This window comes from Rhineura floridana, chromosome 8, assembly GCF_030035675.1.
Source record: "Rhineura floridana isolate rRhiFlo1 chromosome 8, rRhiFlo1.hap2, whole genome shotgun sequence".
Lineage (NCBI taxonomy): Eukaryota > Metazoa > Chordata > Lepidosauria > Squamata > Rhineuridae > Rhineura > Rhineura floridana.
The window spans coordinates 11352018-11364906 of record NC_084487.1 but is presented as its reverse complement, the minus strand read 5'-3'; the positions used below and the strand labels follow the sequence as shown (position 1 = coordinate 11364906).

Genomic DNA, 12889 nt, shown 5'->3' with positions numbered 1-12889 from the left:
ACTGTTTGGCTGGAGAACCACATTACAAAATTCAGAGAAGTGTGCATGACTGTGTTTTGGTTCCCATATTGTTTTGCAAAGTGCACATTAGAAAGGTTTGCCTCTAAATGCAAACAGAATAGAATTTCCTCCCTACTAGCCATCAGTCCCCCAAAAAGCAACAGCAGTTCCTTGAAGCTCTTCAAAGCTGAACATAAGGTAGCATCAGTCTCTCAAAGGCCACAGCTCTCCAAAGGCACTCAGCTTAGGTTATCATTCCATAGTCAGGCAAAAACTGCAGAACTCTTCTTTTTCCCCGAGCTCTCAGCTCTTTCCCAAATTGTTGCTACCTCCAAACTGTTTCTTCAAGCTCTACCCTGGCAAGATGGGTGCAATCTGCACCCTGTTGTGGTTGTGTTTTGTTTTCCAATTCTGTGCCCGATACCAAACTGCACATTCATTCATTTGATTTATATTCCGCCCTTCCTCCTGGCAGGAGCCCAGGGTGGCAACAGGGCCCAGAGCCCAACACGCATGTTACGTGGACAGGTTTGTTTTTATATCTTTACTTGTTTATTTTTTCCTCCATGAGCCAGGCTCGAAGTCTACGTGAGTCAGAGAAGATCTTGAGGGAAGGGCCGGTTGAAATAGTCTTCCCTGACAAAGACTCGGTGCCCACCCCTTCCGTACCGGAGCCCCCAGCAGGGAAAAAAGGTACTGTATTCTATCATTTTAGTAGCCATTTCATTTAACCGTCTACTCCAAATGCAAAAAACCCCCTCTGGAATAAACATTTGTCACTGGTTTTAAGCATTTACCTGCCAAACGTTCCATCGGGAGGTGAAGGATGCACTGATACTAGACTTGGCCTGCAATCCTGTACTTACTAAATTGCAAGAAAACTCTACTGAAAGTAATGAATCATACTTTTGGGTTTTACCATATTGGTCTGAATATAGGGCATACTTTCTCTGGCTTGTATAAAACCTGAGTGCAGTCTATAATCACACTCTTATAGGAAGAGAAACCATGATTTAAGAGATCTCATTTTAGGGGTGCAGCCTATGTTTGGAGGCCAGAAGATCATTGTACTTCGAGGAAGTTGAGGTTGGTGCACCACACTTGCTTCCTTTCATGCCTAGAGATCCTTTCTGGGTCAGAAGGCATATAATTGGTTAATGGCTAATATTCTCTGACTGGTTGTATTGCCTATAAGTGATGTAGGCAATGTTTCCTATAGCATGCCTAGTTTATTGTATTTAGGGCTTGAACCCATGCTTATTAGAAACCATTATATGAGGCTTATATGGTTAACCAGAGCTAGTGAGTAGACTGCCTTCCAGGGCCGATCCCAAAGGGCGGCCAGGTTGGGCCCTGGCCGAGGGCCCCTGCAGTCACAGAGGCCCCTGAGGGGCCTCTCAATAGGGTGTGGGAGGAGTAGCACTCCTTTTCAGCAATCCACGGCAAAGTAGCTGTCGTGGAACACAGGGAGGGAGCTTCTTCTGCCCGCCTGTTTACTGGCTCATTCATATTTTTTTTCATTGGTGTTCACTCGTGGCCGAGTAAGATTGTCTTCCAAGATAAGGTCTTTAACGGTGGGTCCATAAGTGACTGGGAAGGCCAATTCTGGATCCACACAGCCTTCCACAGTGAGGACGTAGGTTTCCAGATGGAAGATGGTCACGATGAGGATTTGCTTGACGTGCCTTCTGCTTAGCTCGTTTGTCCCTTTTGCCCTATCTTTTGAGGCTGGGCGGCTGCATGCACAGGACTGCCATTAAATAAGATGGCAGCTGAGGCTTCCCTAATGGGCTGAAGCCTCTGGCGCCATCTTGGATGATGGTAGTGATGCAGATGCACGTGCGTAGCAGCCCACGCAGCCACAAAAGACAGGAGCCAGCAAACAGGTGGGCAGAAGAAGCTCCCTCCCTGCGAGAGACAGGCAGGTGCATGCACGTGTGTGTGAGCAAGCATGCGCATGCGCTGGGGCCCAAGGGCCCTGGCATGTCTGGCGCCGGCCTTGCTGCCTTCCTTAAGGAGCTAAATTAGCTTTCCTGCAGCTCTTCACAGGAAGCAGAATAGAGGCAATGAGATGCCCTGCCCCATACAGTTAAGTCTTGTCAATGTAATGGGGAGCTCTTTCAGTTTTTATTTGTTTCTCACCCATATGTGCTGGAATCCATTACAGAGCCTCAGGGCGTTTCCTGGGAATCCCCTGCGGAAAACGTAACATGTCCTGATTCTGCCGTGGAACTGGAGCCAAGGAAAGACCTCCAACCAGAGCTGCCGAAATTTACCATATATGATTTTCTCTTGCACAAAATGTTGGGGAAAGGAAGCTTTGGCAAGGTAAGGAGTTGAGGGAGAGCAGAATGCACATCATGTTGGCGCTGGTGTTGTTTCAAAAAAATACCTACTTACCTTAAACTAACACAATTCCACACAGCCTGGATATCATCATTTCAAGTAGAACAGAAAACTAGAATTGTATTAACCATAGAACCTCAGGTTGGGGGCCAAATGCAGCATTCCACACTCCCCTATTCGGCCCTTGGAACTCTCCCCAGCAACACCCCTCACTGGCAATGTTGTGCACCCTCCTTGAGTGCTTTTGTCTGTCTGGAATTTGCCTTTCAACTGTAATAATGCCTCTTTCTTACTTGCCTGGATGGAGGGGGTAGTGCATGCGTGCATGCACATGTGTAGAAACCTCTGACTTTTGCATAGCTGGAATACCAAGATCAACCTTGTTACTCCACCCACTTTTTGCCTCTGGCTCCACCCACTAATGGCACGGGACCCCTGGAAGGTTGCCCTTGAGGGAATTCGGCCCTTAACCTGGAAAAATGCTCCCCATCCCTGCACTACACATGGGCCACTCACTTTAAAAATCTATCTTTGCACACATAAAGGCTAGAAACCTGATATATATTCAGTCTAAAACTCCTCCTAAGGTGCTGAACTCTGCACCTAGTTCCAAACTCTAGGACTTGCTAAGCTTGCCATGAACCACAAAATGTTGCAGGACCCTGCTTATCAGTGAAGATGTTTGTTCCAGGTCTTCCTTGTCGAGCTGAAGGCCACCAACCAGTTTTTCGCCATGAAAGCTTTGAAGAAAGAGGTGGTGCTGATGGACGACGACGTTGAGTGTACCATGGTGGAAAAGCGGGTCCTTTCGCTAGCTTGGAGCCACCCGTTCCTCACTCACGTCTTTTGTACGTTCCAGACTAAGGTAAAAACTTGCTGTCCTGTTCACCTAGAACCTGGGTTCTCATACCCCCAGGGCCCACTTGAGACAGCCCACCCAGTCACAAAATGGCAGAAGGCAGGGTGTGTTACGGAGGGGGTGATGATAGAGGCCCACCTTCAACTGACTGAGGCTGATGGGAGTTGTAGTCCCAAACCCCTGGAGAGTACGAGGGTGCGGAAGGTGGTCCCATGGGGACAAAGCAACATGCTGGTCCTTTGCTGAGATGAGCCCCTGTACCAGAAGGTCCCCCATGAACCTTTTCTCAATGTAAATCCAAAATCATAGCCAGCCTGCCCCTCTCCCCACCCCGCTGGTTATAGTTTCTAAGTCTGCGGCTTCTAAACTTTTTGTCCCCACGGACCACTTGAAAATTGCCGTTGGTCTGGGAGGGCTACTTAATGATTTTTCTGCCTGTTGTAGCAATTGTAATGTGCAACGCTAGACAGTGTGTGGTTTTTAATCATATTTTTAATGCTGTTTTTATTTCTTATTGCATTTTATTTTATCGCGATTTGCATTCCGTAGAATTCAAACTGTAATTCAATAAAATACAGTATGAGAAGTAAAGGAAGCAATACAAATACAATGTAAAAATCAATGTGAATATTTAACATGGACACCTTCACATTATTCGGGACTACCTGAATGAAGCTTGTGGATCACTGGTGAGCCACAGACCACAGTCTGGGAACCTCTGGCTGAGACAACATTCCATTTCTAATCTTATGGCATCTATTGCTCAAGGGACCATTTCATAAATTTTTTAAAAAGCGCTATTCTTTGGTCATTTACTAGGAAAACCTCTTTTTTATCATGGAATATCTCAATGGGGGAGACCTGATGTTCCATATCCAGATGTGCCACAAGTTTGACATCGGCAGAGCAAGGTAAGGTGGAGTCTGTTTGTGTTGCACATTGCTGTGGACACAGAGCGATTGAACCATCAATTGTACGATATAGTCCTCGCAGGACAATGTCACCTTGGAATGCATTATGTGGCTCACATGTGCAGAGTTGGCGAGTTCTGTCTTGTGTTTTAACTTTCTACTTGCGGGTTGATTTTTCTCTTGGGGTGTTTTCAAGCAAACCCCCATGTGGAACCTGAGGAGGTAGAGTCCCATGAGAGGGCTATCCCATGTTAGAACCATCGTGTTTCAAACATACATTTTTATTGATTTGCTTATTTCAAGGGTTTTTTGTTTTATTTATTTTTAGTCTGTATGCTACTCAGCCTTCCTTGTTAGGTGAGGTAGCCACATTTCTAGGAGGAGCATTTGGGAGGGAGAGGCACATGGCACCAGCCACATATTGGGAAAATCAGAGATTAGGCCTGAGTTACAGTCTAGGTAACCAGCCAGCTAGCAAATTGTAGTGTACACAGCAATATTTTTATTCCTCTAGGGTTGTTTTCATTCCTTGCCATCAAGTACTCAAGAAAAAGAAGAAAAAATAGCCACTATGATTGTGAGTATAGTGAGAGCTTTAAAACAGTAAAGGATAACAGGGTAGGCATTTTTTTCAGATCACTTTTAAGTTATCTCTTTATTTCACCCTTTAGCAATAAGCACCCAATCCTGCTGTACTTATTAATTGCAGAATAAACAAACTCTTACATGCTTCTGCTGGCAAACAAACATGCTTCTTTATAGCTAGCTGGGTAAGGAACACAACTGAAACTGAAATGTAGAGGAAAGGAAACACCATGGGGTAGAGTCTAACTTTACCCAATAATACAACATTCTAATATTTCACTCTCCAAGAATCATGCTACTAATAAGTTGTTTTGTCAGGATCACTTCAGCAATTATATAGTGATTGTGATCATGAAAAATCCACCCTCAGTGAGGGAAAATCTTGAGTGCGCAGACTTTTAGGGGCTCTTCCAGATGAGGCTTTTGTTGAGCACTTGCCCTGCCTTATTCACTGATTTTCTCAGAGGGTGTTACTCTTAAATTGCTCCTGTTCTTAAAACAAGCTATCATTGTTTTCTTGTCTGTCATGTCACAAATTAATAAGACGACAATTTCCTAAAAAGAAATCTGGGGAGGGTGTGTAAAGCACCCCCGGCCTAGCAGGGCAGTACACAAAAGTAATAAATAAATAACAACATCGCAGTTTCAAACAGAAATAAAACAACAGCATGATAAAACTCAGTATAACAGTTCAACAAAGTGGTAAAAATCTCATTAAAGCCAGATCATCCCCCCTACTGGAACGGTTGGCAAATAAAACTGTCTATGCGTTACTCTGGAGCGACATCACAGTTGGTGCCAGGAGACTCTCACAGGAAAAGGCACTCCAAAAGCAGAGCACCATTACCGAGAAGATCCTCAATCCAAGCGCAGAGGCAGGAATTCAACAGGTACAACAGCAAACACTGCATCAGTTGAACTGCTTTGGTTCAGCTGTTCAAAAGCACCGAGTCACTGTTAGGATTGCCAAAAAAATGAAAGAAAATACTAGCCCAAATCCCATGAATGTTAAAAAGTTTTTAAAAAACTAGCTAGTAAAAAGCAAACACCAACTGGGGATTTTAAAACTAATACAGTTTTAATACTAATACAGCCATGATTAAGACAAATAGAAGAATCAAGCAAATAAGATATACCCTTTGTGCCACCAGGGAGATTTTAAAAAATCAATGTTGAAACCACTTTAGAAACTTGTTTGGATTTAAGAGCTGCTTCAAATAACTTATTCATTATAGCCTGAGCAAAGGTGACTTTTGGATGCAGAAATCCACATGGCCTTGCTTTACGATTCCTGAGCTGCATTTCCAAAAATGTGGCCTGGTCGGGATGAAACTGTCCTGCAGTGTGGGCCCTTCTGAACTGCAGAAAACCCAGCCTCTTAATACCAGATGTAGGGAGTGGGCAATAGTTGCACACTGGCGAGGGAGCTCTGCAGGTTCTCAGAAGCGTTCTTCCTTTGCACCCCAATTGTTCTTTGGCTGAGTTGGAGAGGAAGGAGGAATGTTGTTGAAGGACCCTCCAGATGTCCTTTTTATTGCACATTCCCAGGGATGAAGTCATCCAGGGTCTCAGAGGGTCTTAGACCCCTTACTTTTTTGGGAGCAGGGTCCCTTTGTCTCCAGTATCCTACAAGGCAATGAGCATGAAAGGGGAGTCTGCTAACCACTGAGAAGAGCCTTCTAACATGCTTCTTTGTCCTTCCCTGCTGATTGGAGCCCACAATGTGAAAGGAGATGAGTCAGCCACTGAGAAGACTCTTCCTAGTAGCTAACATTCTTCCCTTTCATGCTGCTTGGCTCCTAGGGATGTCTGTTATTGTGGGAGAAGGCATTAACAAGAATTTCATTCTCAACCCAGCAGGAAAAAAAAAGCATGGTTGTGACTATCATGAAGGGACCCTGTACTTCTGAATTTGCCACTATACTACTGGCATTCACAATGATTTGTGCTCGTAACACTAATGGAGCATAGAATCGTAGAGTTGGAAGGGGCCTATAAGGCCATTGAGTTCAACCCCCTGCTCAATGCAGAAACCGAAATTAAAGCATACCTGACAGGTGGTTGCCCAGCTGCCTCTTGAAGGCCTCCAGTGTCAGCAATCACACGTCATCCCTCTTTCAGTACTTTGTATGTCCCTGCAAAAGTTTTGAGGCAATCATACAGCTCCATTTCCAGTCAGTGCATATCTTGTAACTTATTGCTGAAAGTTCAGGATCTCAAAGACTATGAAACACACTTGTGAAGAAAGAAAATTTAGTGCTTTATTGAAGCAAAGCTGTTGTTTTTTGGCAGGCAGGCACTAAAACACTTAAAGCAGCTAATGATGAGCACAGATCTTATTTTATGTTCTCCTTTTTCCTGTTGGAAGCCTCAGTCAGCAACGGTGAAGAGATCTCCTTTATGACCCCGTTTGGATTTACACTGCGCCATGCTTCAGGCCGGTGTTGAGGCTTATCTTCCCAGATCTAGGGCCCTTTATTTATACCAAAAAGACCCTCTGGGAGGGGGCACAGGTGGCACCTATACCTGTGAGATTTTTATCTTTCCCAGTGGCCAGTGTATTTATTTATTTTATTTATTTTATTTTATTTTATTTATATACCGCCCTAAGCCAAAAAGGCTCTCTGGGCGGTGTACATAAAAGATAAAACAAGCACAATATATAAATACAATAAGTATAACAAAATCAAAGATCAAAACCAACAACGTCAAAATACAACAATAATGAAAATACTGATAAAATACACTATAAAATACAATTTAAAATACACTTTAAAATGCCTGGGAGTATAAAAAGGTTTTCACCTGGCGCCGAAAGGATAGCAGCGTCGGCGCCAGGCGTACCTCATTGGGGAGACTATTCCACAGTTCGGGGGCCACTACCGAAAAGGCCCTAGTTCTAGTCACAACCCTCCGGGCTTCTCGATGGGATGGCACCCGGAGGAGGGCCTTAGATGTTGAGCACAGTGTACGGGTAGGTTCATATTGGGAGAGGCGTTCCACCAGGTATTGCGGTCCCATGCCGTGTAGGGCTTTATAGGTCAAAACCAGCACTTTGAATTTAGCCCGGAAACAAATAGGAAACCAGTGCAGACGAGCCAGAACAGGTGTTATATGAGCGGACCTTCTGGTCCGCGTCAGTAATCTGGCCGCTGCATTCTGGACTAGCTGTAGTTTCTGAACTATCTTCAAGGGCAGCCCAACGTAGAGCGCATTGCAGTAGTCCAGCCTAGAAGTTACCAGAGCGTGAACAACTGAGGCGATGTCGTCACTGTCCAGATAGGGACGTAGCTGGGCTACCAATCGAAGATGGTAGAAAGCATTCCGTGCCACCGAGGCCACCTGGGTCTCGAGAGACAAGGAAGGATCGAAAAGAACTCCCAAGCTACGAACCTGTTCCTTCAAGGGGAGTGTAACCCCATCAAGAACAGGATGAACATCCTCCATCTGGGCAGAGAAGGCACTCACCAGCAGTGTCTCGGTCTTGTCTGGATTGAGCTTCAGTCTGTTAGCTCCCATCCAGTCCATTATCGCGGCCAGGCAACGGTTTAGTACGTTAACAGCCTCACCTGAAGAGGATGAAAAGGAGAAATAGAGCTGCGTGTCATCAGCGTACTGGTGGCAACGCACTCCAAAACTCCTGATGACCGCCCCCAGCGGCTGCATGTAGATGTTGAAAAGCATGGGGGACAGTACCGATCCCTGCGGGACTCCACAATGGAGAGTCCAGGGTATCGAACAATGCTCCCCAAGCCCTACCTTCTGGAGACGGCCCGCCAAGTAGGAGCGGAGCCACTGCCAAGCAGTACCTCCAACTCCCAACTCCGTGAGTCTCCAGAAGGATACCATGGTCGATGGTATCAAAAGCAGCTGAGAGATCAAGGAGAATCAACAGAGTCACACTCCCCCTGTCCCTCTCCCGACAAAGGTCATCATACAGGCCTAAAACCGGATACTTGAATCTCACGCCTCTGCCCTTTGTTTATCCCTCAGTGGCCTTGGATTTGTGCTAGCCAGGGCTGAGAATATAGCTGTGAAGTTCATTCCCAGCCCCTGTCAGTGTATGTGACATCCACTATCTGTTTTAGCTAATTAAACAGCCTTTTCCCAGCTTTTTGTCAACATATGCAGAGTGAGAAAGCCTGCAAATTGAGCTTACTGTCCTAAACAGAACTTCTCAGACTACTGTACCATGCAAGCAGCCTGAGGAAGCAATAAACAACCCTAAAGATCAGGAGAAACAGGGGTGCGAGACAAGAATATGGGACACAGGGAATGGGGCATGCCACTCTAAACCTCCTCAGTGTACATCTAGACGTCTTGCAGATTCATTTGCCCATACACATGGGTGCTTGCAGAAAGCTTATTTGTATATGTCACCCAACAAAAGTGTTAGGCTGTAGATTCAGGACAGGAGAAAGAAACTACTCCTTAACGCAATGCCTAGTTTAAGCTGTGGGACTCACTCCAACATGATTTGCTAATGGCCACTGGCTTAGATGATTTTAAAAGGGGATGGAGGATCAGTCTGTCACAAGGGCTATATGGAACCTCCATTGTTAGAGGCAGTATACCTCTGAATTATAGTTGCTGGGGTACCCAGCCCTTTGAGAAACAGGATACTGCATTAGATTTACCTTTTGTCTGATCTGTCAAGAATAGCTAACGTTGACCAAAGTAAAATGGTTCAGCCAGAGAGAATTGTGGGGAATATTTTGCATAGGTTCCTGGGATGCTCTGTGCTGGGAAAAATTAGGGCATCTCATACCTCCAGCTACAGCTTGTTATTCTAGCAGGGAGGCAGCCAAACTTTATCTGCTCTGCCTGGTACCAAGGTCAGGAGTTCTGAGTTGTAAATTATAGCCCTGCCCTTGCTGTGAATTTTCTAGGCTATTCCATCATCCAGAGGTGCCAGGATTGGTTAACTGGCCCTTTGGCTCTTACGAGGCAAAACCCCATAAAAAGAGGGGTAATTGTTCAGTGAATTGTTCTCTTCATTCTCTATTCCATCTTGACATGCCTATGTGATGTCTTGTGGTATAATGAGCCAGTAGGGGGCCAGGCGTATCAGTTTAGGCTAGTAAGTTTTATTATGTTTTGTCTGTGTAAATCTCTCACTGTGTTTTATGTAAAGGTTGACTATGTCTAGCTCTGTTTAAGGGTGTTTGGACTTAAAGGAAATCGTATGCTGCTGTTTCATAGTACTTTTAATATATTTCATAAACTATCTCATATTACTTGGTGTGTGTTATTTGGAACTGTGGCTCTGAAACCAGTACCTTGACCACAAAACTGCTAACTGCTGGTTTGGGGGTTGTTTGGAGGCTCCAGAGTTATGAGTGTAACTTTAGCTCTAACCAGTACATGGGTGCTCTGAGTTTCCCTTGCTCAGAGTGGAAAGCCAGGCTAAGGGGTGGTGGCAGTGTACCTACCCTACAGGATTGGTGTTGGGTGTAACTCAGCCATTGTAAGGAAAGGCATGGAGAGTGCCTGCCTGGGAACCATTGCCCCAGAGTGTAGGATTTGCATCCTGGGACTGGGGGCAAAGTATTTGATATGATCCAGCAGGGCTCTTCTTATGTTCTTAATGTGAAAAATTAACTGATAAAATTAAGTCTGGTCTGTCTCTGAATTTCTCAGGTTCTATGCTGCTGAAATCATTTGTGGCTTGCAGTTCCTTCATTCCCAAGGAATCGTATACAGGTAGGATTTTTCTTTGTAGCCAGAATTTCAGAGAAAGAGAAAGAGAGTGGATGGATGGATGCCAAGTTTAAAACACATGGCTTCTCTCAAAGAATTCTGGGAACTGTAGTTTAAGGGTGTTGAGAATTGTAGCTCTGAAAAGAGTAAACTACAGTTCCCAGGATTCTTCATGTGCTTTAAATGTATGGTGTGGAATGGATGTAACCTCATGCATAGATGCATCCAATATATTCAAAATAGGACATATAGACCAATATTCATAGAAGCAGACTGTACAAAAGTTGCAGGAAAGCTCCACAGCTGAAAAAGAATTTCTTTCCTGCTCTGCTGCCCATCAATCCACATGCAGAGCCCATAAAGTCTGGCTCTAGGGTTGCCAGGTTCATGGCCTGAGACTGATCCTGTATCTTTAGAAGAGAAAGTCACCCAAGTGCAGGTGTTCTTGCAACAGTGTAATGGGAAAAACCACAAGGTGGAATTCTCCCTTCCCCCTGCACAAGTTTTGAAGATACAGAAGACCTCTTGGTTGCCAGGCCTGGCCTCCAAGAGGTCTTCTGTATCTTTAAAAGTTGTGCAGGGGAAAAGGAGAATTCCACCTTGTGGTTTTTCCCATTTACAGAGTTGCAAGAACACCTGCACTTGGCTGACTTTCTCTTCTAAAGATACAGGATCAGTCTCAGGCCATGAACCTGGCAACCCTATCTGGCTCAGATATACTTATTAAATGTATATACGATTAGCAGTATGTAAGTGGAGTTCCCATGGAGTGCTTAGCTTCAGAGAGGCTACCCAGGGTGACCATGTATGTCTTCCCCCCCACAAAAAAGAGGATTTGCATCACCCAAAAATTACCAATTTGCATATGGTAATTTACAGTAGCAGGCAGTGAGGCGGCAATGCTGATCTCGCCATTGCATCAACCCTCTCTCTCCTGGTAATCTGCAGCAACACCAGTGACAGAAGGTCCGGTACGCTCTGACACCCCACTAACTGCTACTGAGAGACAGTGTGGTATAGTGGTTAGTGTCAGACTGGGACCTTGGAAGAGCAGGGTTCAAATCCCCGCTCGACCATGAAGCTCACTGGGTGACCTTGGGCCAGTCACTGCCTCTCAGCCTAACCTACCTTGCAGGGTTGTTGAGAGGATAAAATCGGGAGGGGGAGAGCCATGTTCGTACGCCGCCTTGAGCTCCTTGGAGGACAGGTGGGATAGAAATGTAATAAATTAATGGCAATTTATATTTATACATGTAAATTTAGAGATAATTATTATTGTTAAAATAGAAATACATCTAACCATAGTGGGGAGAGACCAAGTGACTTGTGTGCCTGCGCAGGTGCTGCTGACTGGCAACTTCAAAGGCCCTCCTGTTTTCACTTTTTATGGTTCCTCATCTTTAAACCAGACTTAGACTGAGGACACCTTCAAAGAGAGGACTGCCCTTCCACAGCCCTTAAAATTGGAGGGCTGTCTTAAAGCAGGACTCGTGGCCATGTAGAGGAATTCACTCGGAGGCGATTTGAACTGAAGCAGATTGCAAGTTTATTCAAAGATGGAGAGCCAAGCAGAAAACTGCAGCTGACTCTAAAAGATGGAGCAGGCCTTTATAGTCTTTCAAGAAACACAGACTTCAGGAGAGAATACTCGCATTTCGAGCATGCGTAATATACAAGAAATTCCTTTAGTTCAAAGCATCCTGATTATAAATTGCTAAGGCAGTTGTTAGGGTATAGCTAGGACATTAGTTAAGGGATTATTTGCTAACTAGGGATGTAACACTTTGAAGCTGGCTATCAAGGGCATGCAAGAAACTACAAAGACATGTTTGCTTAGTTGTTTTCTCACACTACAGTTTTTACACTCAGACACAGGCAGAAAGCATATTTTCAGATACCCAGAATCCTCTACATCCTGGTTATTTTAATTCCACAGTCACCCTAAGGTTCCTCCATGTGCCTTCATCCCACGCCCTGGGCCCACACGTCTCCCTTCACAGCACCATGCAGGCAAACACAGGTTCTCTTAGGGAGCAATCCTTTCTCCCTTGGAGAGTATTTTGGAGGCCACAGGAAAAAGCAGACTTACCCCTGCAGAAAGGGAGGTCTGACCCCCACAAGCCCCACAATATTGAGATGTACACTCAATGTTACAAAAGAATTATTCTGCAAACATATGGAATACACAGATTAGATAACATACCTGGTGTTTCAAGAGAAGAACCTTTTCAGAGAAGAAATCTAACCTGCTCTTACCTTGCAGAGACCTAAAGCTTGATAATGTTCTCCTAGACAAGGAAGGGCACATCAAGATTGCCGATTTTGGGATGTGCAAAGAGAACATGTTCGGGGATGCCAAGACAACCACTTTCTGTGGAACCCCTGACTATATTGCACCGGAGGTAAGTGGGGCATTATTGCTCACAACGTCTAATGCCTATTAGCCATCATAGCCAATGGAGCTTCTAAGGCTAGAGGCATTATACCT

At 44.9% G+C, this 12889-nt stretch overlaps 1 protein-coding gene across 6 annotated transcripts in view; it reads left to right on the top strand.

Moving 5' to 3' along the window:
* PRKCQ (protein kinase C theta) overlaps positions 1-12889 on the top strand; it is a 90469-nt gene that overhangs the window by 61303 nt on the left and 16277 nt on the right. For all 6 annotated transcript variants that reach the window (XM_061638284.1, XM_061638288.1, XM_061638285.1 and 3 more), the window contains exons 10-15: positions 576-693; positions 2168-2328; positions 3038-3211; positions 4025-4116; positions 10342-10404; positions 12665-12803. In XM_061638284.1, the coding sequence (XP_061494268.1) occupies positions 576-693; positions 2168-2328; positions 3038-3211; positions 4025-4116; positions 10342-10404; positions 12665-12803 (747 nt within the window). The remainder of the gene's footprint in view (positions 1-575; positions 694-2167; positions 2329-3037; positions 3212-4024; positions 4117-10341; positions 10405-12664; positions 12804-12889) is intronic.